Genomic DNA, 25706 nt, shown 5'->3' on the forward strand with positions numbered 1-25706 from the left:
CCATAATTTCAAAAGCACTGCATTCTCAGATATAAAATGTAATCCAAACAAAATCTGCATAAACTGTAAACAATTAAACAATTTAAAAACTGTAAGAGACTTCAACTGAATCAGCAATGTCTGACCACCTTGAATGACCCATGTCACTCCAGAGACACACCTCCTTTCACAGAAGTCACAATTAACCAGCACTGCTGAAGTCATGAGCTTCTTGCTCAGTCAGTGGCATTCTGATTTACTGTGTGACGGCTGAATCATACAATATAATAAAGTACCATTTTGACAGCTGCTAACTCAGGATTACAGTTCATCTGTGTTGCGCTGCCAAAATTGATTTAATTATATTTGTTGCTGCTCTGTTTTAATGGATTTATCAGTAGGCTGTCACTATTCCTGGAGCTAGTAAAATTAAGATTATCCATTCATTTTTGTGAGGATGTAGTTACGATTTGCTTCTTTTTTTTTCAATCCTTATTAAGTAAGAATACAGAGTAATTAAGTGCTGGATCCTTTTGGCTCTCCATGTTCTTCTGGAATAAATCTGTGTAAAAGGAATTACTGAATTTTGAGGGGAATGATAATACATTTTAAAACATACATCATGTCCAATAGTGGGTTTTCATAGTAATTAGGGTTTGGCTCTGGTTAAATTTTGTGTTTGTTTCTTTTCTAGGCCTTATTATTAGACAACATTATCAGAGTACCTGACTACAAGATACCTGCCATCTAGCTTTTTGCCAAGGAACATTTTAAGTTCAGTGATTACAAGTAGGAACAGATTGTTCTGATTCAGCTCTACCAGGCAGCAAAGTAAACTGAGTATTTAAAGGTTTTACTCATACTAGACTATTTCAGTAGAAAAAGTCTGTATCAGAATATTTCCACTGTCAGCCCAGACACAGGGAATTCATAAAAAACCCCAAGACTTGTGTGCTGTTTAGTTTCTAAGCCACAAGATGGAGAAATAATGGATGACAAATAAACTTGGATCATCATCATACCCACAGGACAATGTTAGCCTGGAGGAAGAAATGAATTCTGTTTTGTATGACAAGACTGAATCAGTTTACACTTGTCTAAGGAAAGTTTTGGTTGTAGTTGACTCCATTTTGGGCTGTTTTCCACAGACCTACTGTGAGCTCTCTGCACATACAGGAAACGATTTTCTAGTGTGTACTTCCAGGTGCAGGTTTCAGAAGGGAAAACTATGATGTCAGATATTGCACACTGGCAGAGACAGGGTTTACACTGTCATGTGGTTATCAAAGTTATGTTAAGACATTTCCTCCTGAAAAAGGCTTTTACTGTTAAAAGTATTCTGAACATCTACTAGGGTATTAGTAAGCACACCACACGAATGACATTCCACACATGTGGTATGCCGAATATTTGAAGGTAGATATACCAGAGACTTACAGATAAGAACCAGTTCCCCTAATTCCTAGGAGATGTTTATTGTGCCTAGTTTCACAACCCTAAAGTCCACTTAGCAGTGGACAAGGATTTGAGTTGTTCCTCTTATAGAATTAGGAATTAACTACTACGGAATCTTTTTACCCAACACTGATGACAACTTTTGTCTACTACTTGAACAGAAGCTAAAGAAGCTTTATTTTAACAAAGTTTTGTGAAATGGTTTCCAGAACAATTTAAAGACAGAGTGCCAATAAGTAAAATTGAAACCGTATCCAAGATCTTGTAAAGGAAACAGTTTGCTTCTAAAAAGCCCAGCAATTTCCAAGCTGTCCCAAAACTCAACCAGTCTGTCAAAATGACCGCTCACCAAAAAGGAGTAATAATGCGCACTTGGATCCACAGTAGAAGGTCCATACAGATCACTTCAAGGATAATTTACCTTAGATTCGGAAATACATACTAAAAATTTATGGTTGTGTGCTATTTTTCTAACGTGTAGCTTCAACAACTGAAGCCAATTTCTAAAGTCAGGTTAAAAACTCTTCTAAACTTTATATATACCACTGCAGATACTAATGCTAATGCTTAATTATGTTATCTCCAGAAATTAGGGTAGTTGTTTTTAACCAGTCTTCTAGAAAATAATCATTTGCTGTCCCTATCCTGTTCGCAAAAGTCTATTTAAATAGCTAAATCCCTAAACTGAAATTATAGCTTTTTTCAATAATTCAAATTAACAATTACTTGTGCCAGTAGGGTGATAACTGTGTGAAATACCAAGTAACATTAATTAAAGGTAATTACCAAAAAAATAAGATGATCACGTTCCTGAGTTATCTTCTCCACCAAACCAATAAGGTTTGTTAGATATAGATGAGCTGCAGCTTCTTTTTCTGTTGCTTCCTCCAAGTGCACTTTCAAAAGATCTACTTTTTTCTTCAATTGTCTATAAAAATAAAAAAGGGAAATCTTAGGATTGGGAATTAATAATGGCATAAAAAAGAATTTACACTGCATGTGCAAATTAACTTGCACAAGTCTCAATCAAATATACTGTTAAAAACATATCAGCTAAAATATCTGTAATGCAAAAGTATGATTTCCCATTTCTGGGGCTGTTTTTCTTTACAATATATTGTGTGAATAACAGTAACAATGATTCAAAAAAACAACTTGTGCAAAGGCTACAAGCTCATATTTAAAAAAAAATATAACAGTAATATTAGGAAAAAGAAAAGTTTTACTTTTTGAAGTACTGTGAAGCCAACTCTGAACGACTCAGGTGTGCGAGAAGGTCTGCAGATAACATAACACCCTGTTTTTTCAGGTGAGTACATAAATGATACTTGCTATAGCTGACTGTTAGCATTAAAGATACATTCTTAATTTGCATTTAGCATTAGAAAAGTGTGTATAAAAAACTTATGAAATATCTGGACAACGAGATGTGACAAAGATACGTTTAGGAAACACGTTTTCTTCTGTAACAGGTAAAAATTACACACGGTGAGATGTCAGACAATGTTTTTATAGGTATTTCTGCTGCTGCCTTTAGAAATACAACTATTTATATATAAGAAAAAGAGAATGTGGTATGACCTGTTTGTCTTTTGTGTCATTTGCATCTCAGTTTCCAAGATCTTGTTGTCAGTCATGACGTTGTTTTTCTCTAAAAGCAGTTTCTTGTTCTGAGCTTGCAGTGATGCTATCTTTCCCATCAGATCTTCCACCTCACACTGCTTTTTCTCCTGCTCCTGTTGTAAATGGCTGCAAATACCAACAATGTACAACAGGCATCCTATACAGACCTGCTTCACTAAAAAGCTAAGTTACAGTAAGATACCCATGTTGAAGGTATGAAAAAGATGCACTGGGAACGTTTAATGTTCAGTGGTGACATCAAAAGAGAGGAATTACAATCTCATACGATATCAAAAAATGAATGAAACATAATACAAACAGAATTATTAGAATAATTAATCCTGACTGCAATTGAAACAGAATTATGAAAATATCCTGTATAGTCCAGATGTATTCTCTTCCTAATTTTTCCCAAAGAAATTACCAGAAATGCCAAAAAACAAGTTCTGTGAACTTTCCATGAAGGTGTTGTACCACCAGTTTGCTTTTGAAAGCAAACAAATTTACAGGATGTCTATAGAAAAACATTACTTCACAGATCATGCTGCATGACAGCACTTTTGCATTGCGCTGTTTTGTGTTATTTCCATATTGTAAAGACTAAAGAAACTTAGTATTTTTAGTTTAGAATTTCAGGATCCTTCAGACATTTTCCTAAAGATGGAAGAACATTTTATATAATAGTGTTAACGGAACTAAATAGATTTGACAAAAACTGTATTTTTAATGCCTCCTCTTCTACTCTTGAAAAAGGTACATTCAGACGTAAGTACTGTTATGGTAGAAACATTTCTACTGATGTCTCCAGATCTGGGATTTCCTTCTGTAAATTTAGTTGTCTATAAAAACCACAACAGTATTTTTTGAAGTACTTTCCTTACACTTTAAAGTTACTTTCCTAGATTACCAGCGAATGTTTCTATTCCCCTCTTACCTACAGAGTCATGTGTATGCGTATCTGTTTAAGTGGATGCTTTGTGGAACTGTTTCTCCATGCACCCTATGTAACCTCATACCTTTTTAAATCGTTTACCAAAGCAAAGTGCTCCTCTTCTGCTATTCTGCTATTCAACTTGGCTTTTAGCTCTTCACAAGTAGAATGCAAAGCTTCCAGCTGCTTCTGGTACTCTGCTATTTCTTTTTCTTGACCCTGTTTCTTATCTTCCAAGATCATTATCTGTTTGGTCAATTTTGAAGCTTTAGGAGGAAAAAAAAACCCACAATTGAGCACTGTAGAGCTACATCAACTCATTAACTCCAACTACACCAGTAATATGTTAATTCCCAGTTGTTCACAGCATTCTGAAACAGTGGATTTGCCAGTTTGTTTTGTATTTTAACAGTTTAGTTTGGTGTGGTGTGTGTCCCCTGTCCCCCCCCCCCCCCCCAAAACAGTTTGTTTTGGAAAAGTGCTAAAGCTGTTAAGACTGCTTCTTTTCAGGGCTCTAAGCTATTTGCTCACTGAAATGTCATTTTACTCTCAAAAATCCTATGATTCAGACTTTGTTAATTCAGGGAAAGAACCTAAATGGAACATGATTTTTGTAGCCTAGTAGGTAGAGCACATATTTCAAAACTGCCTAGTTTCTGTCCACTGATATCTTGAGTTTTTCCTGTAGTATGTATTTCAGTCACCAAATATGCTGCCAAAACAGTTGCAGGAACTCAATGGAAGATCAGGGTCCTTGTTTCCTTATAAGAACTCCAGCAACAGGTGACAAAATCTGTCAGTGTTTCCTAGGGATGTTCTGACAACTCATACCACACTGCTATTTGAGATTTGGAAAGAGGAGCGCCTGATTTTGTATTATTGTCCTCTGGGCTTGGGTACAAATAGTTATCTTTTAAACACAGGTGGATATATATCTATCTGTATCTATATCTATATAAAACTAAACCAGAAACTCAGAAACTTTAAATGCAGAAAGGAAATTATTTATGAAATTAGGTGGGAAATGAATAAAAAAAATTCAGCAGTGGAGTTTTGCCACATAAATTCACTTAATGAAACTGTTCTCATCAGTGACTTACATGAATCTGGCATGATTAAACATTTTTCAGAACATCCTAATCTGTGAATAAAAATTAAATTTTGCTTTTTAAACTTCACTAAGAAATCTCAGTTGCAGTTTGGGGATTTTAAATTATAACACACTTGTTCTCTTTCTAATATCAAGTCAGACTAATTAAGTAGTATCCAGAGGAATCCATCACTGCAAAAAATAATTAGCAGCAGAAAAATCAATCTCAGCCAAGAAATAGTATTTACAGGCAAGACAAGAAATAGCTAGTGTTCTGAATTCAGGCAAGTACAAACCTCTGATAAAACAGCAATAGATAACAGATTATTATTTGAGGATGCATGTAAATTTAAGCCAGTATCAAATTATAAAAGTGTAAAATCAAATATTGCTGCATGTAATTAACTATATTAAGCAATAAACATCGGTTACAAAGCAGAAAATTAAAAGCCCTACAAATTCTAAATTGAAATTTAAATAAGCAAATACCCCACAAATACCAACCTATAAAATTTAAAGTGCTCTTAAATTCTGAGAAGGAGCATATTGCTGTTTAACAGCTCTTCTCACATCTTCAGAGGAAACAGATCAAACTGGAGTATGCTGTTGAACATCAATAGGTGATACTGACATTTCTTCTCAGTATCAACTGACATCTGAGAGCTTCATTTCATATTAGGGTTACCTACATTCAGCAATGCTTTGTAGCCATACATGAACTTGAAAAAAACCCAAACCAAATCAACCCACCCTGCCCAAAAAAACAACAAAACAAACTCCCCATCCCAAAACAAAACTAAACTTGCAGAACCATCTTTGGTGTGGCTAAAATGACTAGCAACTCAAACACTTTACCTTCTTGAACATGTTGTCTGTGAGTATCTTTTGCTTTAGCTTGTTGAATTTTGAGCTGCTTCATCAACAGTCCGTTTTCTTCCAAAACCAGCTTGGCTTGAGTTTGCAGCTGCTGCCTGCAGTGACAACCAGCTTATAAATTAAATATAATTCAAATATTAACTTATGTCCAAAGAGAAAACGCTAATGGCTTCCAACAGTGTGAAGTTACAAAATCATATTTGAACCTAATTATCCTAAGTGAAACAGTCCCAGCTTTCTCAGACTTCTCTCATATAAGAGAATTAAAGCTACATAATGGTTCCAGATGACTTGGAGACAGCTATGTAACTACTGAGCAAACCAGATTTGTTTTCAAAACACAAACCTGATACCTTTATAACATCCTATTTAACCAAATCTATACAGAAACTAAATACTTCTATAGTTCTGCTTGAGGAAGCTCTCACTAACAGTTGATGTTATTGGTTAAATCTGCAGAGATTAAGACTGGAAGAGACATACTGAGCCATGAAGTTCTCCTAGTGTAGAGTCAGTGTCATATGGTCCCTTCCATACAATTACCACCTACATAATCAGTGCAGTAAGAATGTGTATGTTCACTGCTCACAGTGGATGCTATTGAAAAACCTGTTACACTGGTTAAGAATCCTGTTCCAATTTCCACCTTAGGTTTGTTTATGGTGAAAGAACACCCACTTGTCCTAGACTCTGCCCTAGTCCTATAAAAACAGCTTATGTAGTTCTTTGTATGCCTCCTGTTCCTGATGTGCCTACAGAAAGCAACATTGTCCTTTCTCAGCTTTTGTTTGCTAAAGGAGAAAGGCAAATCTCTCTAAACTCAAATAAAAGAGGCCCTCCTTTTCCTTGGCTACAGAACAAACCCTTTCAGCTTTGTTTCCCTGTACTTACATATGGATGACTGAGACTTTCCAGATTTCCATGTGATTGTGTGGTTATTGCCCAGCCTCTACTAGAAGGATCTATTCTAACATTCCACAGGACTAGACTTCCTTTGTTTTTTCCCTTTACAGCTGTTGCCCTGAAAAGCTCACAATCATCTTGTGATGAACCAGTATGACCAGTCTCTTCTCCATCTCAGTTACTAACTGACTTAGGTAAATTGTTATTAAGCCTCATAAGTATTTTATACAATTTAATTTCCTTATGTTTGCAAGATTCTTCTAATGCCCTATTCCAGTGAAAAACTGAGGCACATTTGTACTATCAGTAAAAGTATAAAAGTTAAGCATGTAACCTGCAAGCTCTGGGACAGAATTACATGGGCTTCAGGTGCAAAACTGCATATTTAATCTTTACTTCAAGATTATTCCAGGCATTGCAGATCAGCACAGCCCCTGCAAGACATAATCATGGCCCTACTAACTCTTCAGCAAAACTTAATTTGCTTTAGGGGAACAGAATTTTCCCTTAAGGGCTGTCTTAAAAGTTTGCATGCAACAAGCAAAATAATGAGTAGGTTTTGAATTAATTTTTATTAATATTACTTGCCATTCTGTAGGGGTAATAAAGTTATTTTTATTTAATTGTTCATGCAGGTCTTCATTCTCCTTCACCAACTTTTCAACTTGAACTTTAAAATTCTTCATATCTTTCTGGAAGAGAAAAAGAATCCACATAAAATTCTTTAGCAGTATTCTGTTTTGATTTTTACATCAACAAAACTTATAAATATATATGCCTGTGTGCCTTCTAATTCTTCTGTTAAAAACGTAAAAACATGCTACAGGCTGGGCGGAGATTCAGAGCAGCCCTGCGGAGAAGGACTTGGGGCTGTTGGCTGATGAGAAAATGAACATGAGCCAGCTTCAGTGTGCGCTCACACCGTATCCTGGGCTGCATCAAAAGCAGCGTGACCAGCAGGTCAAAGGAGGTGATCCTGCCCCTCTACTCTGCTCTCCTGAGACCTCACCTGGAGTATTGTGTGCAGTTCTGGTGTCCTCAACATAAAAAGGACATGGAACTGCTGGAACAAGTCCAGAGGACGCCATGAGGATGATCAGGGGACTGGAGCGCCTCCCGTATGAAGACAAGCTGAGAAAGTTGGGGCTGTTCAGCCTGGAGAAGAGAAGGCTGCATGGAGACCTCATAGCAGCCTTCCAGTATCTGAAGGGGGCCTGTAAGGATGCTGGGGAGGGACTCTTCATTAGGGACTGTAGTGGTAGGACAAGGGGTAATGGGTTAAAACTTAAACAGGGGAAGTTTAGACTGGATATAAGGAAGAAGTTCTTTACTGTTAGGGTGGTGAGGCACTGGAATGGGCTGCCCAGGGAGGTTGAGAATGCTCCATCCCTGGCAGTGTTCAAGGCCAGGTTGGACAGAGCCTTGAGTGGCATGGTTCAGTGGGAAGTGTCCCTGCCCATGGCAGGGGGTTTGGAACTATATGATCTTAAGGTCCTTTCCAACGCTAAGTATTCTATGATATTCTCTCTATTCACCTTTAATTCAGATGTGCATACTTCACTTCTAAATGGCTTCCATCTAGTAATATTTGATTAAAAATAATATAGATATTTGAATTGTGTCACATTTTTGCCAAGTGTCATTCGAGTTAAGCAAGTTGTAGATCCTTAAAATATGGATTTAAAAAAATAAATTCTGGAAATTACTACATGATACTATATATTATCAATATGAACAACATAAATTTGAATATGGTAGGATAATACAATGAATTTACAGTAATATAAAACTGTTGATGTTTTCTCCTTTTTATATGGTTTAATTTTTTTAAGGAAATAAATTATTTTGAAAACCTATGGCTGCTCTTCTCTGAAGCAAATCACCATTTTTCAAAGACTCACTGACAAAAAAGTACTTCTAAGGAGCAAGAAGAGTACTCATTCCTGAACTAGCTGTAAGTAAATATTCTTCTACCACAAAATCCACAGGCCTGTAACTGGAAGAACAGTTACACAGGGCACTGAATCCCCTGTTACGAATCAATCACAATTGTAAATTCCTTCTACCACTGACTGTGTTTATGTCTTACTCTATTCAGAGAATCCAATTCTTGTACATGCCAGTGTAGTGCTTGCTTCTATATCTGAACAGGCTGTAAAAAAAAGCAAGCCAAGTAGGATAAGATAGCACAGTAACTATGCATGGAAAAGTAAAACAAAGTCACTTTTAATTGGAGTCAGAAAACAGCTTTGTCAAAGACCTTAAAAAATTTTCAGTACTTTATTTCTACTTTAGTGTAAGTGGTCTTTAAGTGGCAACTTGCCTCATGTTCTAGATGCAAATCTTCCTTTTCTCTTATTCTGTCTTCATAAGCCAATAGGAGAGGTGACAAATACTTCATATCCAACTAAAAATATAAAAAAATCAATCCATATAAATCAATCACAAACCACAATCTTATCAATATTTTTTACTATTTCTCCTGTTATCTATTGTTACTTTTAAAAGCTGTTTCTATATATACCTTGCAGACAAAAGTGCAGGGCTTATACAAGCATGCAGACAACTACATGCAAAATAATGCTTCAGAAGCACTTCAGAACACCACTTCAGGGACAAGCTTTGGAAAGGACAAATCTGGATGCTATGCCTTCACTAAGAAGCAGCTATTACTTATATATAAAACAGCAGAATATGTATGCAAATGAATATGAAACCAAGATGAGAATACAGTTAATAAATAATCTAGCCCAAATTTATTACTAAGTAGGAAAGGAATTTTTACACTCTCAAACCTGCATCTTTAAAACTAAAATACATATGTATGTACTTCTTGGATATTATATATAGCTAGAAAGGCAGAGCAGAAAGAGGACTTCCCTATTTCTGTACAGTTCTGAATAACAACAAGAAAGGAAAAATGTAAGATCCGATTAGCATTTCAAGGAAAAATTGTTTCACGTATTACAAATTCAGTTTCACAGACTGTCTTCTTCTTGCCAGAAATTCAGAAGCACCTGGAAGACCGATGACCATTCCTACCATGGGAATCACTGAAATATGCTATTTTTTTTTAGTATCATCTTAAAAATAACCACAACATTATTAAGAAGATTAACAATTAAGAAGATTAACAATTTAACAATATTCCTTGAAGCAAACTATATGCTAGACAATACTAAGGGAAGACGGAAGATGGTATTTATGATTATCAGGGTAACAGGACTTCTACTTAATTTACATCCAGTAGTTCAAAGTCAATGATTATATGCAGCCTGGAGCTGCAACTGGAGCTGCACACTTCATTGCAAAGTTCTGACCTACATCTTTTTATGCAACAAACATGAATGTTTATAATGTTGTACTTGTATGTGATGGTTCAGCAGAGCAACTAAGTAATATCCAGAATACTTTAGATCCTGTAAACAAATTCTACCACTTAGTCAGAAAGGAATGAGCAGGTAAGTGAAAGTATTACTTTACTTACCAGCCATGGTGGTGGTGGCCCTTTCATGGGTAAGCTTTTCAGTTTCAGATGCTAAAGGGGATTTTTAAAAAGATACTGAAATTATTTCCTGCTCTTCGAAGCACCAACAACTGTCCATTGCAATCACAATTATTAACCCAAACAAGCTTATGTTTCTAATTACATGTGTTGCATATGTAATACACACTCAACAAAAGTAACCAAAACTGGAAGTTCAGTATATTATTAATACAGGAGAAAGTCTAACTTCTTACAAGTTAGATTTAATGATAAATGCTTAAATTTCAGAAAAAGCCTATACCATTTGGCCAATTTGGAGTAAAGTCTTAAAAACTCAAGGATGAATCAAAGGACAATGGGACACTTCAGTACAAAGTGCTTTTATAACCAAGACTCTTACCTCTTCTTGGGCCAATGGCCTGAATTTAGTTTGATAGCGACTTAATTCTACATTTAAACGATGAACCGTCCTTTTCAAAGCATCATTTTCATCTATCAGTTCTTGCGCTTGTTGTCTGAGATAAGGCAATTCTGTAGCCTCCTCTATCAAAACAAACATCCAACAAAAAATTTCAATCGAAATTCAAGGAATGTTCACATTAATTTGCAAGGAAAAAAACCTCAGTAAGCTAGAATCATAGGAGAATTTCTCTCAAAATACTGCAATGGAAAAAGCCCATGAAAAAATACTAATAAGAAAATAGTACATTTCAAACCACCAACTAATTCTTTTTCATGACCACGTAAGTATTCCTTGACAAAATTTTTATACACGTAGAAAATACTTTTCTGAAAATACTCTGCACAGATACTTACTCAAGACAGTAAGCGAAAACCTACTACTGAAGGAATAGCTTGTAAGAAATTAGAAAAATCAAACAAGGTAACTACATATGTTTCTCCCACCTTCTCTATGTGACTTCTCTGCAGCTTCTTTAAGTCTTGTGTTTTCTTGTTTTAGTCTCTTCAGCTTTAATTGCTGTTCTTCCATTTGCTGTTTTGTTCCCTGAAATTGCTGAACCATAGCCTGGTATGCCTTGTTCAAAGACCAGTTTTCTTGTTTTAGTTCTCTGAATTTCTCTTTACTCATATTTTCCTGTGCTTGTCTTGCCCGTATAGACAAATCTGCAATGCCACAGTACAAGGTATTTAAACAGTTTTCAGACTCTGAGTTTCAGCAAGTTTAATACTTATTTCCTAATATTAGCATTATGTATGAACGATACCTGTAAGACATTAATCATCTCATAGCTCCCAGAAGATAAGGCCACAAAGAATGAAAAAGTGGATTTGCAAAGAGAGCTACATGGTAGAGTGGCTGAAAGCTCCCACTTTTCTTTCAGACACTGAAAACGTTCCTTCTTTAAGGGGAACAGAAAGTGTCAGCAGATTTCCCTCTCCCTAGCATCAGTGACTAGAGAGTTAAGACAGAAATATCCACTGAATTGCATGCACCCTGCATGGGCCAGTCAGTCCTCTTGATCCCTCCTTAGTTTTATCCCCTATGTAATGAAAGCTTTGACCTCCTTCTCACTGAACAGGCTTCAATGATCTGTTACTGAACAGAAGTTACTTAACAGTCCTTACAGAAGTAAAACTTAAGATCATCTGCAAAATCATGGATATACTTGTTGCATCAGTAATAACAGACCACACATTCAAATTTTTCTTTCATCTGTGTGGGCAGAAAAGCTTCTTAAAATGAAGGCTGAGATTCTATCCTTACCATGAGACTTTTAAGAGTCAGCATTATCTAGTAGCATGTAGGCGTGAATATAGCTTAGTATAGAACAGATCCCTAGTAAAGAATATATATAGATTTGGAGCTCTCTCTTGTAATTGATGACATATGACAGCTTAATGTGTTTAGTAATATTTCAGGCACTTATGGTCACTGTAAACTTCCTGTGGGAAGGCACGGGATACTTGGACAGCAGAGAAATACACAAAAACCCAGTAACTCATGACATATCCCATCCATGTGACACACAAAGCTCAGAAGGTGCTGTGCCTGGAATTGTTACATGGATGCAGTAACATACAAATAAGGCATTAGACAGACTGTGCATCTGCTATCACTGTACGTTTACCACTTCAGTTGCAATGGAATACTAAATAATGGTGACATCCTCTAGTGTAGATGAAACTTAAGGGATTGGAAAGTTCTAGTCTGACTTTATTAAACATTTCACAATCATTTATTTAAGATTCCAAAAGTCATTCAGATTGTAAAATCAAAGCAAGTCTAAAACACCTAACAAAAATCCCGGAACTACTGTTTTATACATGACAGATCACATAGCACTTTCTCACCTCCTGCACAGGAGAATTGCTTCCCCTTCTTCCCCCAGTTTAGGTTTAGAGAATACAAGCAGGAAAATATATTTTTATATATATGCATAGTATTAAAGTGAAGACGTGTAGTAAAGTAATAGAAAAATCAGAAGTACCTGGGGATGGCGGAGGCTTTCCACGTATCAGATTTTCAGCTAATGATTTCTCTTCCTAGCAGAGAAATAAAAAATTAGATAATCTGCTTTAAAAGTTACTTTCTGAAGTACTCTGAACAGCATCACTGCTGGAGAACTTAAGAAACAGAACTTTTGAAGCAGTTTGTTTCATATCAACAATTTCTCATTTATGCATTTTTACCTCATTTTGCCACTTATGGATACTTGAAACTTAGTATTTTTCTTTAGATGCACAGTCCTTAAAACAATTTTATTGCTGACATAAAAGATACATAAGCATAAAGCTTCTTGACCAAACAGGATGGATAATAGCTCCCAATTGTCAGTTTGTATAAAGTAAGTCTTTAGGATAGTAAATTATGACATGAACTGTCAGTCCCTAACTGTGACTCAGTGAATAAATTAAAAAGTAAAATATATGTGGTCAAGGACTTGAAGAAAGAAAGCGACCTTAACAATGGAAGAACTGACCATTTTTGCAAATAATGTTCTAGCAACTTGATCTAGGAAACTAAACTTCTGGGTATTCTTTTTCAAGCTTATGAAAGCATGCAGATGGGCCCAGCTGGGAAACCAGATAAAAATTTGCTGAAGCCAGGCTTAAACTTGAAAATTAATAGTAAGAATCATCTCTTGCTATATAACATGATGTCTTTCACATGAAGAACAACAGAACATATATTTAAAAATGAATTAACAAACCCCAGCTTTTACATGGCCTATTTACCTACATAGTCATACTTTTTCAAAAGGAATTATTAGCCATTCTTGTACTCCAAAAGAAATATATTCCCTAGTAACAATAAATTAATTTTAAGTGACTATAAACTATCAGCTCATTATTACACTCTTTCCCCCCAGATTTACAAATTAATCTCCTTACCTTTAAATTCAAGCCAAGACGTTGGTGTTCTGCCAAATTAAAACAGATTTTTTCAGTCAATTAAAAAAAAAAAGCATTTGTAAGTCTGTAAACTGTAAGGGTTCATATGGATATGTAACCATATATATACTGCAAATAAATGTAAGACAGTTATTCCAAAAAATCAGAAATTACATCACTAACTTTCCATTCTCTCTCTCATGGTGTATCTGGATACCTTACTTCACCTCATGCTGTACAGATGTAACTATGGAAGAAATGAAGCTGTACTGCTACCTTCCACAATTATAAGTTCACTAAAGGACAAATGAAATATTTCTATTGATTTTACTGAGCTTGAACTCTATTGCACCTCTGAAAGTGCAAATCTGACCACTCCCAAGATCTGCAGCACTTGCTATGTAGAAGTGGGATAAGAAACTGTTTATGGGTCCCATTATTTTCAGTTTAACGCATTCACTTCCCAAATGGTTCCCAAAGCAACCCATTCTTTCTGAACATTGTTCTCTATGAAGTTTTTCAAGTAATTCCACTGAAATAATATTGAAATAACACTGAAAAAGATGCAGATTTTTCCAAAACGACCCAGTTCTGCTTTCTGGTTTATATCCAACAGCTAGTAGACTTCTGCCATCCTCTGTCAAAACTGCATATTGCATCTCTGCAGCAAATTCTGATACCCACTTCTCCCGATTTTAAAAGAACGGACAAGATAACTATGTAATAAATTAGTAATTGCTCTTACTCTCTTGTCTTATTTTTTCATTCACAGTATTCCACTGTTACAAGAAAACAGCCTAATGTCATAGAATCATGGACCTGAATATAAGGAAGAAGTTCTTTACTGTTAGGGTGGTGAGGCACTGGAATGGGTTGCCCAGGGAGGTTGTGAATGCTCCAACCCTGGTGGTGTTCAAGGCCAGGCTGGACAGAGCCTTGGGTGACATGGCTTAGTGTGAGGTGCCTCTGCCCATGGCAGGGGGTTTGGAAAAAGTGCGATCTCAACAAGAGCAGAGTAAAGGAGCAAAGCAGAGTAGAGAGGCATACTACATAAGAGGGCATGCTATATGAGAAGACATACTGCATTAGAGGGTAATACTATATAATAATTTTACTTCTTAGGGGAAATAAGGGCCTTAAAAGGTATGCACTTTGACTTAAAGCAAGCTTATTTACCTTGTATTTGCACATTTGACTCATCCACCAGCACCTGAAACTCAGTTTCATGAGAAGATGCCTGCTTTTCACCATTTGTATTAGGAGATGGTGGAAACTCTTCCTATATAAAAATAAGACAAGCCAAAAATCATGATAACACTGTTGAAATAGCCCATGTGTCTTGACATCTGTATGAAATCTTCAGCATACTCTGTCCCAGTCACACAGGAAATTCTACTCCAATATTTTAAGACAATAAATTAGAAGACATACTCATTTTTTGCTTGTTTTAGGGCTCTATGCGTATAAAATCTAAACTTCAAAACGATCGATGAGAGGTAGAAAACTATAATAACCATTCAGTTCACAGGGTAAATATTCCCTGTCATGATATTCAGTCACAAGAGCCTGTGAAATTATCCTACATTTACTTGTTTGCTCTTAATAAAAAGTCAACCATTTACCTACTGTATCACAGCACTGGGGGATTCAAGAATAATTTTTAACACTGCCTTCACTATTTTTCCTGTTACTGGGATACAATTGTCCTACATACTCCACTCACTCCCTTTTTTTACCCCTCATTCCCTCCTCTCTGACTACTATTCCTTCAGTCAGGGGCATTTTCTGGTTTCTTCCATATACATAGCATTTTATTGTCTCTTTACTATTCAGTTATTTCTTCCTGTTTGCTAAAATTTTGCGTAATTTTAGACTGAATTCTAAATGTGTCTTAGGAGTATTAAGCTGCCCATTGCTTGTTATTACTTGTCAAGAGAATCCAAAACTGTAACATAGAAAAATCCAGTGGTCTTCAAGACAACAATTATTTTGTTTGATTCTGAATACCCTGTCTCTATCTAGGTGTCTGCTTGTTAGCACAATACTGAATCATTAACCATTTAAAAGTAGAGTTCCTACTACTTTTAGCAACCTACCTATATAACTGTTATGCTCAACATAAAATATTGAACATTTTACAAGACTAATTATGCAAAAGTACTATATACAATACCAGTGTTTTTCTGATAAGAAAAGGTATGTAGTAATTGGGGATATGCAGTTTGAGATCAACAAACCTAACTCAGGTAGGAGTAAACGAACCACAGAAAGAAAGATGTGAAATAAAAATTAACTGTCTGAAGAATAAGAAGAGAATGAAAAGTCTCAGAAATATTTAATACTTGCATGCATATATTAAAACATAGTAAAGGAATTAAAGCATTTAAAAACTCTACCTTTTTCTTCTTGCAGGAAACAGCATAAATTGCATTGGTTCTAGCATTTTCTCCCCTTCTCTCATTACTCTGACAGCTGGACTCTACCTCTTTCTCAGCATCCGAAAGATAAGTAGCCATGTCCTCATCCTCACCATAATTGCCTGATATTTCCAGGGACTGCACAGGAGATTTGTCACTACCATCAAAATTCCAGTTGGGCCTGCAAGTAGAAAGCAGTTTAAAGTCTGTTTTAGCGTTGCTTACTTTTCCATAAAAATAAACACTAGTAAAGTAGAACCATGGTCTTACAATATACACAAGTCCAAATAGCCAAAACAAACACGACATCTAAGCTTCTGTTAGCTGCAAATGAGGAATATAGCCTATCTGTATGCTTTAAAATAGATGGTTAGCACTGCAGCTACATTTTCTTCTCTGCCTTAAGAGGAAAGCCAGATCAGAGATAGAAGGTTGCTAACTCTACTGGAAGAAGAGTCCGAAATAAGTATTTAGCACAAAGGAAATATCTGATGTAATTCAGATGATTACTCAGTGATTAACTGTTTATGTAATTGATTGTTACTTAGCAGAAATAATACATGGCTTTACATGTGATTGCTGTGTAATCCAAATCTCAATGTTATGCATATAGTGAAAACTGTATGCAAACAATGTTTTATAAGAAATGAGGTAAGGACTGCAGATGCTTCAGACCCAATTTATGATGTGATGAGAAAAAGTCAGTAGCTATAATAGCAGGAGTTTGCTGTAACTCTGGAAAACTTTTAGCACTGGCAAATTCTATTTGTAATACAAGGTATCAAACCACAAAGTATGCACTACCCCATTCCAATCTCTGTGGCTGTAGCATATGGCTCGAAATATTCCTGTTCCACATAGCTGGAATCACTTTCAGAAAGTGATCGCTGCCGAGGCTGAGGAATAGCAACAGTGCGCCCTGTTAGTGTTGTTGCAAGGATAGCAGCTGCTAGAGCTGATCTGGAACAAAACAGAATAAAGCAATGAAACAATACCGATGTCTCCTCTGTGCTCTGCATTTTATGCCTTTTTTTTTTTTTGCAAAATATTTTCACTATTTAAGCAAAGCAAAATGTTCACAGTCAACAGGCATCAGCAAAAAAATCCCAAAGTAAAGCACAAAACCGGACAAGCTATTTTAACACAGCTATCTTAAGAGTAAAGCACAGTATCTATTGGGTTTTCCAAATCACATGCATGAAAATCATGGAATATACCGAGTTACATTCCCCAGATTGACAAAGATAATTTACAGTACTTAGCATTCACTTTAGCCATAACAATACTACCTGGCATTGTGTTGAAACAGTGTTCCATATTCTGTTATTCTGCCTTCTAGTTTCCATTATTCCCTAATCTGAACCTTTTACTGGTAACTGAAGCTGTTAATAAACGCTGGCACGTTGCAGAGTAGGGCAAGAGTAAGTAGATAGAAGCGCCTATTTGTGGGATGCTGCAGTGAATAGGGAAGAGCAAGATGTAGAAGAAAAAACAAGTAGGAACCAGGATTAAAGAAGAGAAACAGTGAGGACTGTAAAAGAAATAACAGCAACGGGAGGCCAAAAAAGAAGAGGAAATGAACTAGGATTAAGTAGGAATGTTACAGACACTAGAAAGACCAAGGAAGACAACCAGAACTGAACTAAACAGAGAGAAAATAAATAAAAAACTGTAAGAAACTACAAATGAAAAGAAAAATAAAGTACTATTTTCTATTTATGCAACTTTCCTATGCAGCTAATTCAAATCCAATCCAGCATGGTTTTACATGCCAATTCTTTTAAGTTCTTGCTTTTTTTTTTTAATATACAATAAAGTGGCATGTTAGTTACATTAAATTTACACTTTTCTAATGAGCTAAAATTTCCTGACTCGTACTACACGCTACTGTAGCCAAATTCAAAATAGCCCCAACTTTAAATAGTTGTCTTTTATTGACTCAGGTTTATAATAAGTTATATATTCATAATGGTCATTGTCCTAAATATTCAGCATGCTTAGGAGTGGAAGAAAACCAGGAATCTTTAAAATTCAAAGAAGGAAACTGCCCCAGTTAAAAATACATTCTATTTCTGAAAAGGTTCACATAAATACTACAACAAGGACATGCAATTCTTCTAATCATGCTTTTCTAGTGTACAATTGCAATTGATGAAGAAAAAACCAAACCAAAACAAAGAACTAGACACCTACCTGGGCCTTTCTGGAGAAGGGTTTGGACTACGAGGGGGAGGGGTGCGGGGAACTGCAGGTTTAGGAGCTATGGTAGCAGCAGGGACCAGGCCATGAGCTATATTTTTCTAAACAATTTAAAATAAAATTAGTTGACAATGACTTTAAGGATCATGATTAAAAAAAAAAACAACAACCCACAGAACTGAACATGCACAAAACCTAACAGTGCAAAATATCTTAAAAAGGACAATTACATGCAATTAATATAAACAAACTAAATGGTTCCAAGTTTAACTTTTTAACATGTATTAACAGCTGTTAATAAAGGTTAGAAATGTAATTTATGTAAGAGCCATGCACGTAGGTTTTTCATCCACTGTATTACAACCTGCGAAACCAGAATTTGAGCTTACTCAATTCAAGTTTGGCTTGGTTTGGTTTTGTTCTTTTTCTTCTAGAAATTTAATACAAGCTCAGAAAAACTGGGGCTGGAGCTCCCGACAAAGAGTACTTTGAATGGAATCACATAATGGTTGAAGTTGAAAGGGAGCTCTTGCGATTACCTAATCCAAGTCCCTGCTCAAAGCTGGGTAAACTAGAAAGGGCTGCTTGGGATCCTGTCCAGTTGGGTTTGGAGTATCTCCAAGGGTGGAGACTCCACAACCTCCCTGTGCAACCTGTTCCATCATCACAGTATTTTAAAAATTATTACTGTGGACCACCCTTACATTGGTCCTTGCAGTATATTTTTATATTATTACATTTGAGTTGAATTTTTTTTGTTTGAATTTATGCCCATCTGCCTCGTCTTTTCTCTACACATTGGAAAATACTATGTCATAACCAAGCACACTGCCTTTTTTATGGAGTAAAACAGGCTAAGTTTCTGGTGTTTCTGCAACAGTTTGGAGGTTGGGTGTTTTGTTCGTTTGTGCATGTGTGTGTCCCGTCCTTGTCGTCGTCCCCCCCCCCCCCCCAATTATTCTTGGCTGTCTTCTCCAGCAGGGTAATGAACAGGTGAACTGTGGAATATTTCTGCCTTCACAGGAAGGCGCATCAAGTAACTAAATGGTGTATTACGTCTTTTTACTCGATCTTACACTGCAAATGCTCTTTAATTCTAGAAGTCTGCCTGGTATTTTGTTAACTAAAGACTATTAACAGCAGATGTCTTACTGTGATTACCAGGGAATACAGCTGAGGGAGAAGAATGCTGTCAAACCTCGAAGTAATACAATATAAGGTCAATACTTTGTTTTCATTCTAGTAACAAAACCCCCCATTTCAATTACTTCAAGAGCGTCGGACGCCAACATCCGCACCGTTGCTAACAATACTACAACCCTTGGCTGCTCTAATCTTTCAGTACGAGCTTTCATCAGTTCCCTCTGCAGCAGCGACCGCGCGCTCGGAAGATCACCTCCCCAAGCGCTAGCAGCGACCGAGCCGCGCGTCCGCCGGGGGATGCAGCCACGACAGCGCCGGGAGGGGAAGGGAGGGAACCGCACCCCGCCGGGTGCTCTGGAGCAGGCACGCAGGCCCAGAACTGAGGAAAGCACCGCACCAGCACCCAGTCTCCGCACACCTTTTCTGTGCTTAGGATTTATTTTTCTTCCCGTTTTTCACTTCAAAGTGCTCAGCCATCATCGGCATCACCCGCAAGGCGCGGCCACCTTCCCCGAGTGCCTCCTCTCGCCCCGCCCGGGCACGCACCCCCTCCTGCGCCGCTTCACGGGCACGGAGACGCGGAGTGGCAGAAGCGGTACTCACGAAGGCTCCCCTGCGGCCTCTCCTGAAGCTGAACGCCACTGGGGCCTCCATCGCCATCGCCACCGCCTCCCGAGTACTTGTCCTACGCATCCGACGCTTCTCTCGTCGCGAGCCGCCTACTAACAACGACGCGACAGATTTGCTGCGGGTTTGCGCTTCCCCAATCAGTACGCACCTTACTGACTCCTCTACCGGCCTTAGCAACCTACCAGTGGTGAGGCCCGCCCCCCTCCGCCTCCTCATTCGCTCAGGGGCGGTGGGGCTCTCGCTTCCTATTTGCTGGCTCCGCCGTCAGACAGGCGCGCGCTCTGGGCTGGCTGTTGGTGAGGCGGTGCGCTGCTACGCCTCTTCCCAGCGGGGACTCGGTGCCGCGGACCCCAAGGGGCAGCTGCGGTCCTGCGAGGTGGGGGGGCCTGGGACGGAGCTCAGCCTCTTCCGAGCAGGTCAGCGGTGGCCCGGCGGGACCTTTAGGCCGGTGCCCCTCTCCTCTCGGAGGAGCCGGGCAGGGCTGCAAGATGTGGCTCGGGGTGGTGGTGGTTGCGGTCCTACCGGCTCGTCTTTGGCTCTTTAAATCGCGCCGGACCCTCAGAGGCTCCGGTTTTCCCCTAAAGTTAGAACACCGCATACAGCTGAAAATCATTTCTGCCTGCTGATAATCTGGCTGGAGAGATACCTCTCGAGACAGGTTTGTGATTGAAGCAGGCTTTCTCCTAGCAAGGATGGATGAGGGCGTAGAAAAGGCAGTGTGAGTTTGTGGTTTGTTTTTATGGTTTGGTTTTGGTTTTGTTTGTTTTCTAGCCATCAGCTTGTCATAATTCAAGTATTTTTCTTACTGACTGTGTAGTTAGTAGAATTTGCAAGCAAACAGCCTGTATTCAAGTAAACAGAGATGCGTACTGATTTTATATGTTAACTATAAGGTGGCATCAGAGAGGAGATAGTGTCTCTTCCAGAGTATTACATCTTACACACTTTAATAATAAAAGATTGTAGCAGGTTTATAAAATGTGCTAATCTCTCTTCCACATTTTTTTTTTCTAGGGTAAAACTGTAACCACTGACAATGAAAGCAAACTTTCCTGTGGCAGCAGGATCTGTAGTTGTACCTTATGGGCATGTGATTGGAAATGAGAAGTGGAGAGGGTCAGAGATAGCCCAAAGGCTGCAAGGTAAGCACAAGCTGGAAGAGGAAAAGCAATTTGGGCAAAGCTTACCCCTCTGTCACTTAGTATGGTTAAGACTGCCTGGAATATGCTTTACTCTGTGTCTGATTGATCCTGTATTTGTGGTGCAATCTATGTTAGCAGGCTGAAAATTATTTTTTGTCTATCATGTATCTCCACGGTCAGTTCTGTCATACTTGCATAGCTGCGGAGCACTGCAGGGAAGGAGCAGAAGTATCTGCTTCTTGGGAACTGCAGCAGTGGGACTATTATGAATATTCATGTCCACTGAAGTCCCTTGAATTTACATGGATACTGGGACTGTGCTATCATCTCTTGGCACAGCAAACTAAATTAAGGTGATCCTTCCAGAATAGCATGTGATAGTCTTTGTTAAAGACCAGAGTTCACCAAGAAGCTACAGTACATTCAAGTCTGTAGTTTGGAAGTGTTATTAATTGGCATTACTAAAGGCATCACACAGTACTTTGAATTGCTTATAGCAGCTTTGCTTAAAAAGATGAAAAGCTTTCAAAGGATACGAAGCTCATTGTCAAGTCACTAGGATTACTGACACATTAGGAAGATTATGCTGTGAAGTAATTATTAGTATATTTTCAACTACTGTTTTTTTTTTCTGTTAACCATCTCACCTTCAGGGAAAATTAGACTCATCTTTGAAGATGACTTGGGACTTGTGGATTTTCATATTTCAAACAGAATTTGCATTTTATATATTTCTGAAGCAGATTTGGTTGCAGGGGATGAATTCAAACGAAGATTGGTTCGGTTTAGAAATGTAAGTACTACACAGAGAAGAGTTTTCAGTTGGTATTTGTTTATTCCATGCTTCTGTGTTATTTATAAATTCTAGTGGAACTTAACTTTTGTGATAGTTTACACCTGAAAGCTGAAAAAATAAACAGCTGTTTAATTGTTGTACTAAACATCAGTACAGTTACTGCAACTTCTATTTTTCCTCTGTTCCAGGCAGCTCATACTCAATAGAGATTTTCTTTCTGTTGCATTGCATCTACTTGTCATTAACAAAGTCTTTCCTCCTTTTTTCGTTTCCATACAGGCCAGTAGTCTTGGGGGAGTTGTAATTGTAGAGAAAACTCAAATAAGTGATCAGTACTTCTTAGCAGTACAAAAGTTTGTTGTGCTAGAACTTGGAATGGTATTGCTTCCTGTGGGAAATCAAGGAGAAGCTTCTCAACTTATTATTCAGCTAGTAAGTTTTTACATTAGTGGACAAATATGGGGCATGAGAATGACCTGTTTTCTCACACTCATCACCCTTTTCAGAAAGAATACCTGGATCTTAAAGGAACACAATGTATTTTGTTGCTTAAATGTAAGGAATAAATGCAACAGTAATAATTCAGTGGAAAGAGGGCTTATTTGGGAACAAAGAAAAAGGGGAAGAGTACTGGATTTTTTTTTTATGTGATCGTGCACTGAGGTAGCACCGAATAGCATTAGGCAATCTTCATTTCAGTTCTCTGTCAAAAAAACAACTTGAAATTTTGCCTTGTCTCATGCTGGGGAAACTGTGTTCTTAGTTGTTTCTCTTTTCCTTCATCCATTCCCTGATTGCATCAAAAAGATGACAAATTCATTGTTTTAATTCCTGGTTGGTGTTAAGAGACTTGGCTTCCTAGTGAGAGGTTGTGGATCTGCCTCAAAGCCCATAATAAGGGCACACACTTAAGGAGGGAGCTTGTTAAAACTTCCCGGTGATTGCATTGAACTCAGTTAAGATGAAAGGAGCTATTTTAAACCACAAAAGCAGCGCCCCAGCAGAGGGCACCTAGTGTCGCTTACGAGTTTGTTTTGCTTCAGGTCCGTGACCAAAGTAAGGATCACAGCAGTAACCCCTTTCTCCATAAACAACGTTCTCGGCTGGCAGAGCCATCGGTGTTTCGGATGGTGCAACAAATTCCAGGAGTTGGGAAAACAAAAGCTCTGCTTTTACTGCAACAGTTTGGAAGCATCCACCGGCTTTGCAATGCATCCGTCGAAGAGCTTGAGCTACTAGTTGGACAAACGGCAGCACAACAAATCTACACTTTTTTATGTTCTTGACGGGCATATGTAGTGCTGTTTTGGAAAACAGACTTTTTGTTTGTTTCTTAGAACTATAAAATTTTGTTTTCAGTAATAGCTTATTATGGCTATTTCTATAATCCTGCTAACAGTTGGAAGGTGTTGACTGATTATCTAGGTATTCTGCTGCTGCTGCTTTACAGCTGTTCTACCCATGTGGATTAAGCTGTGAAAATTGCTTTGGGAAGAGGTCTGTAAAGTGTTCTGCACCTGTCTTGTACAAAAACAAGAGAGAAAGCAGTCTTTTTCAGCATCCATGGAAAAATATGGAGAAGCAATTTGCTTGCCTGCTTTCATCTTCCAGAAGTAAACACCTTGTTATAATACTGGGAGGTGTGATCTTCTCAGTAGAGATGTGAGTTACGGTGCTTTAAATAGGTAGCATCTATTGCTTTATAGTAATATATTTTAGAACATTTTGGAATTCCTTTGGGAAGTCCTACAGGAATAAATCTTTGACTTTATACTAACTTATTTCTCTGGTTCCTTTTTCAGTTCACAGGGTGTTATCAAATTTAATCCCATGTGCCTAATATATAATCTTGGTTAATTAATGTTTTCTTTTGAATATAGGTTGCAATAATAAATTTCAGTATATTTTTAAATATTATCAAGCATGTTTTAATTATAAATTATAATATGCTCTACAACCAAAATAGTATGCAAAATTTTTATCAAAATTCATAATTTGCCTTATTCTTCCAGTATTCATATTTTCAAAAGTTGTTTGTAAAGAGGATGATTGGTTTTCCTGACATCCTGCATTTGATTTCAAATTATATTCTTATTTTTTAATAAGGGTAAAATTGCCTTTTCCCTTGGGTGTCCATTAAGGAGGTGTATAAAAAGCTTCTTTCAGTCTGCATGGTTTTGTATCACAAGAAGGCAGTTGAGCAGGATTTTCAACTCCCTTTTGAAACTAAAGATAAGTGAATAATAGAACCTTGGCACCTTTGTGACCCAATCTCACCCGCTGGTTTGCAGATAAACCTGTGTTATAGTTTAAGCCCACTTGGTAATTTAGCACCGCCCAGCTGTTCACTCACTCCCCTCTTCTGCCTTCTGGGTGGAATGGGGAGGAGAATCGAAATAATGTAAACCCTATGAGTTAAGAACAGTCCAGTAACTAAGGTATAACACAAAACCACTACTGCTTCCAACAATGATAATGATAAGGGAAATAACAATGGAAGAGAATATAAAACTAAAAGCAGAAACGAGAAAAAAAAACAATGAACACAAGTGATGCACAATACAACCGCTCACCACCTGCCAACCCATACCCAGCCTGACCCGAGCAATGTTCTGGGCCTTCTGTGTGACTCCCCCTGGTTTCTGTACTGGGCATGATGTGCTGTGGTATGGAATACCCCTTTGGCTAGTTTGGGTCAGGTGCCCTGTCTCTGCTTCCTCCCGGCTTCTTGTGTCCCTCCTCCCTGGCAGAGCCTGACACTGATCAAGGACTTTTCAGAGTAAGCGTTACATGGCAACAACTAAATCACTGATGTGTCATCAGCACTGTTCCCAGACTAAAGCCAAAAAACAGCACTGTACCAGCTACTAGGAAGGAGAAAAACAACTGCTACAGCGGAACACAGGACAGCTGTTATTTATATTGATTCTATAGTTGGGATGAAAGTACACTTACTTATAATTTGGGCATAAATATTCAACTTACAGAATAATAACCACCAGAACTTTCCAGAACAAGATAATACTTTATAATAATTACTATTAATGGACTTATAAACTGAGCTAATAAGTAACTGCAAACCTTCATTTTAACTTTATAGTAGCCTTGTACATCTTTGTGGATAGAAACAAATATTCTTGTGAGCTGAGCAAGAAGGTAACTTGCTATGAAATTAGTATTTGCCTTAAGTTAGCTGTTGGCTACCACTTGGTGTGAGTCTTTACGTAGCTGACAGAAAATACCAAGTATTTATTTAAGAAGTCCAAATTTTTACTTGGGCTTTTGGAGGGGGTTGGGGATGCACTTAAATAAAAGACAACCCCCAACTTTTCCACAAGGACTAGCAAGTGTGGTGATGGGAATGGAAAGGCAGTTAATCATGCAGCTAAGAGGAAAGATAGCAGCAGGAAGACTATCATGGTGGGCTAAGAAAACAAAGAGCTAGAACTCATGTGACTTTAACAAAATCTTTGGCAGCTTGATAGTAATTTTTATCCATACATACAATGTAAATCTGTATGCAATATTGTATGGCAGGATCTTACATATCAGTACAATTGCTGCTGCTTGTGTGTGTAAAGAAGTGCTACTACAAGTACATGCAAAGAATTAACTACTAAGGATAGGTGAGTCAAGTAATATACAACATTTTTTTATGTACACTTTAAAGGGATACTAGAA

The 25706-nt window shown here is 37.6% G+C and overlaps 2 protein-coding genes across 3 annotated transcripts in view; one reads left to right on the plus strand and one right to left on the minus strand.

Moving 5' to 3' along the window:
- Positions 1–20121, minus strand: part of CEP89 (centrosomal protein 89) — a 29545-nt gene extending 9424 nt beyond the window's left edge. The window contains exons 1-16 of one of the 2 annotated variants that reach the window (XM_061469151.1): positions 20061–20121; positions 18309–18415; positions 16920–17075; positions 16095–16296; positions 14875–14977; positions 13699–13727; positions 12795–12849; positions 11251–11469; positions 10745–10887; positions 10345–10395; positions 9177–9264; positions 7442–7545; positions 5934–6045; positions 4074–4254; positions 3016–3183; positions 2221–2362 (exon numbers count right to left, since the gene is read on the minus strand). In XM_061469151.1, the coding sequence (XP_061325135.1) occupies positions 2221–2362; positions 3016–3183; positions 4074–4254; positions 5934–6045; positions 7442–7545; positions 9177–9264; positions 10345–10395; positions 10745–10887; positions 11251–11469; positions 12795–12849; positions 13699–13727; positions 14875–14977; positions 16095–16296; positions 16920–17075; positions 18309–18415; positions 20061–20117 (1917 nt within the window). In that variant the 5' untranslated portion in view covers positions 20118–20121. The remainder of the gene's footprint in view (positions 1–2220; positions 2363–3015; positions 3184–4073; positions 4255–5933; positions 6046–7441; positions 7546–9176; positions 9265–10344; positions 10396–10744; positions 10888–11250; positions 11470–12794; positions 12850–13698; positions 13728–14874; positions 14978–16094; positions 16297–16919; positions 17076–18308; positions 18416–20060) is intronic. The other variant, XM_061469152.1, reaches the window with a different exon arrangement.
- Positions 20122–20897: 776 nt separating this feature from the next.
- Positions 20898–23802, plus strand: FAAP24 (FA core complex associated protein 24). Its single transcript, XM_061469153.1, has 4 exons — positions 20898–21229; positions 21883–22022; positions 22305–22457; positions 23069–23802. Exons 1-4 carry the CDS (start codon positions 21124–21126, stop codon positions 23309–23311), a joined length of 642 nt encoding a protein of 213 aa, XP_061325137.1. The 5' UTR covers positions 20898–21123; the 3' UTR covers positions 23312–23802.
- Positions 23803–25706: the final 1904 nt, after the last annotated feature.

The sequence above is a fragment of the Pezoporus flaviventris genome, unplaced genomic scaffold (assembly GCF_033815535.1).
Source record: "Pezoporus flaviventris isolate CSIRO_AGI_PZ_B2104156 unplaced genomic scaffold, CSIRO_AGI_Pfla_v1 ptg000054l, whole genome shotgun sequence".
In the NCBI taxonomy this organism is placed as follows: Eukaryota; Metazoa; Chordata; class Aves; order Psittaciformes; family Psittacidae; genus Pezoporus; species Pezoporus flaviventris.

Bases quoted from the DNA above. Each gene is read 5' to 3' on its own strand.
- FAAP24 (XM_061469153.1), top strand. From the start codon at position 21,124: ATGAAAGCAAACTTTCCTGTGGCAGCAGGATCTGTAGTTGTACCTTAT. The intron at 21,230-21,882 runs GTAAGCACAAGC...TCTCACCTTCAG, and splicing joins GATAGCCCAAAGGCTGCAAG to GGAAAATTAGACTCATCTTT. The intron at 22,458-23,068 runs GTAAGTTTTTAC...GTTTTGCTTCAG, and splicing joins CTCAACTTATTATTCAGCTA to GTCCGTGACCAAAGTAAGGA.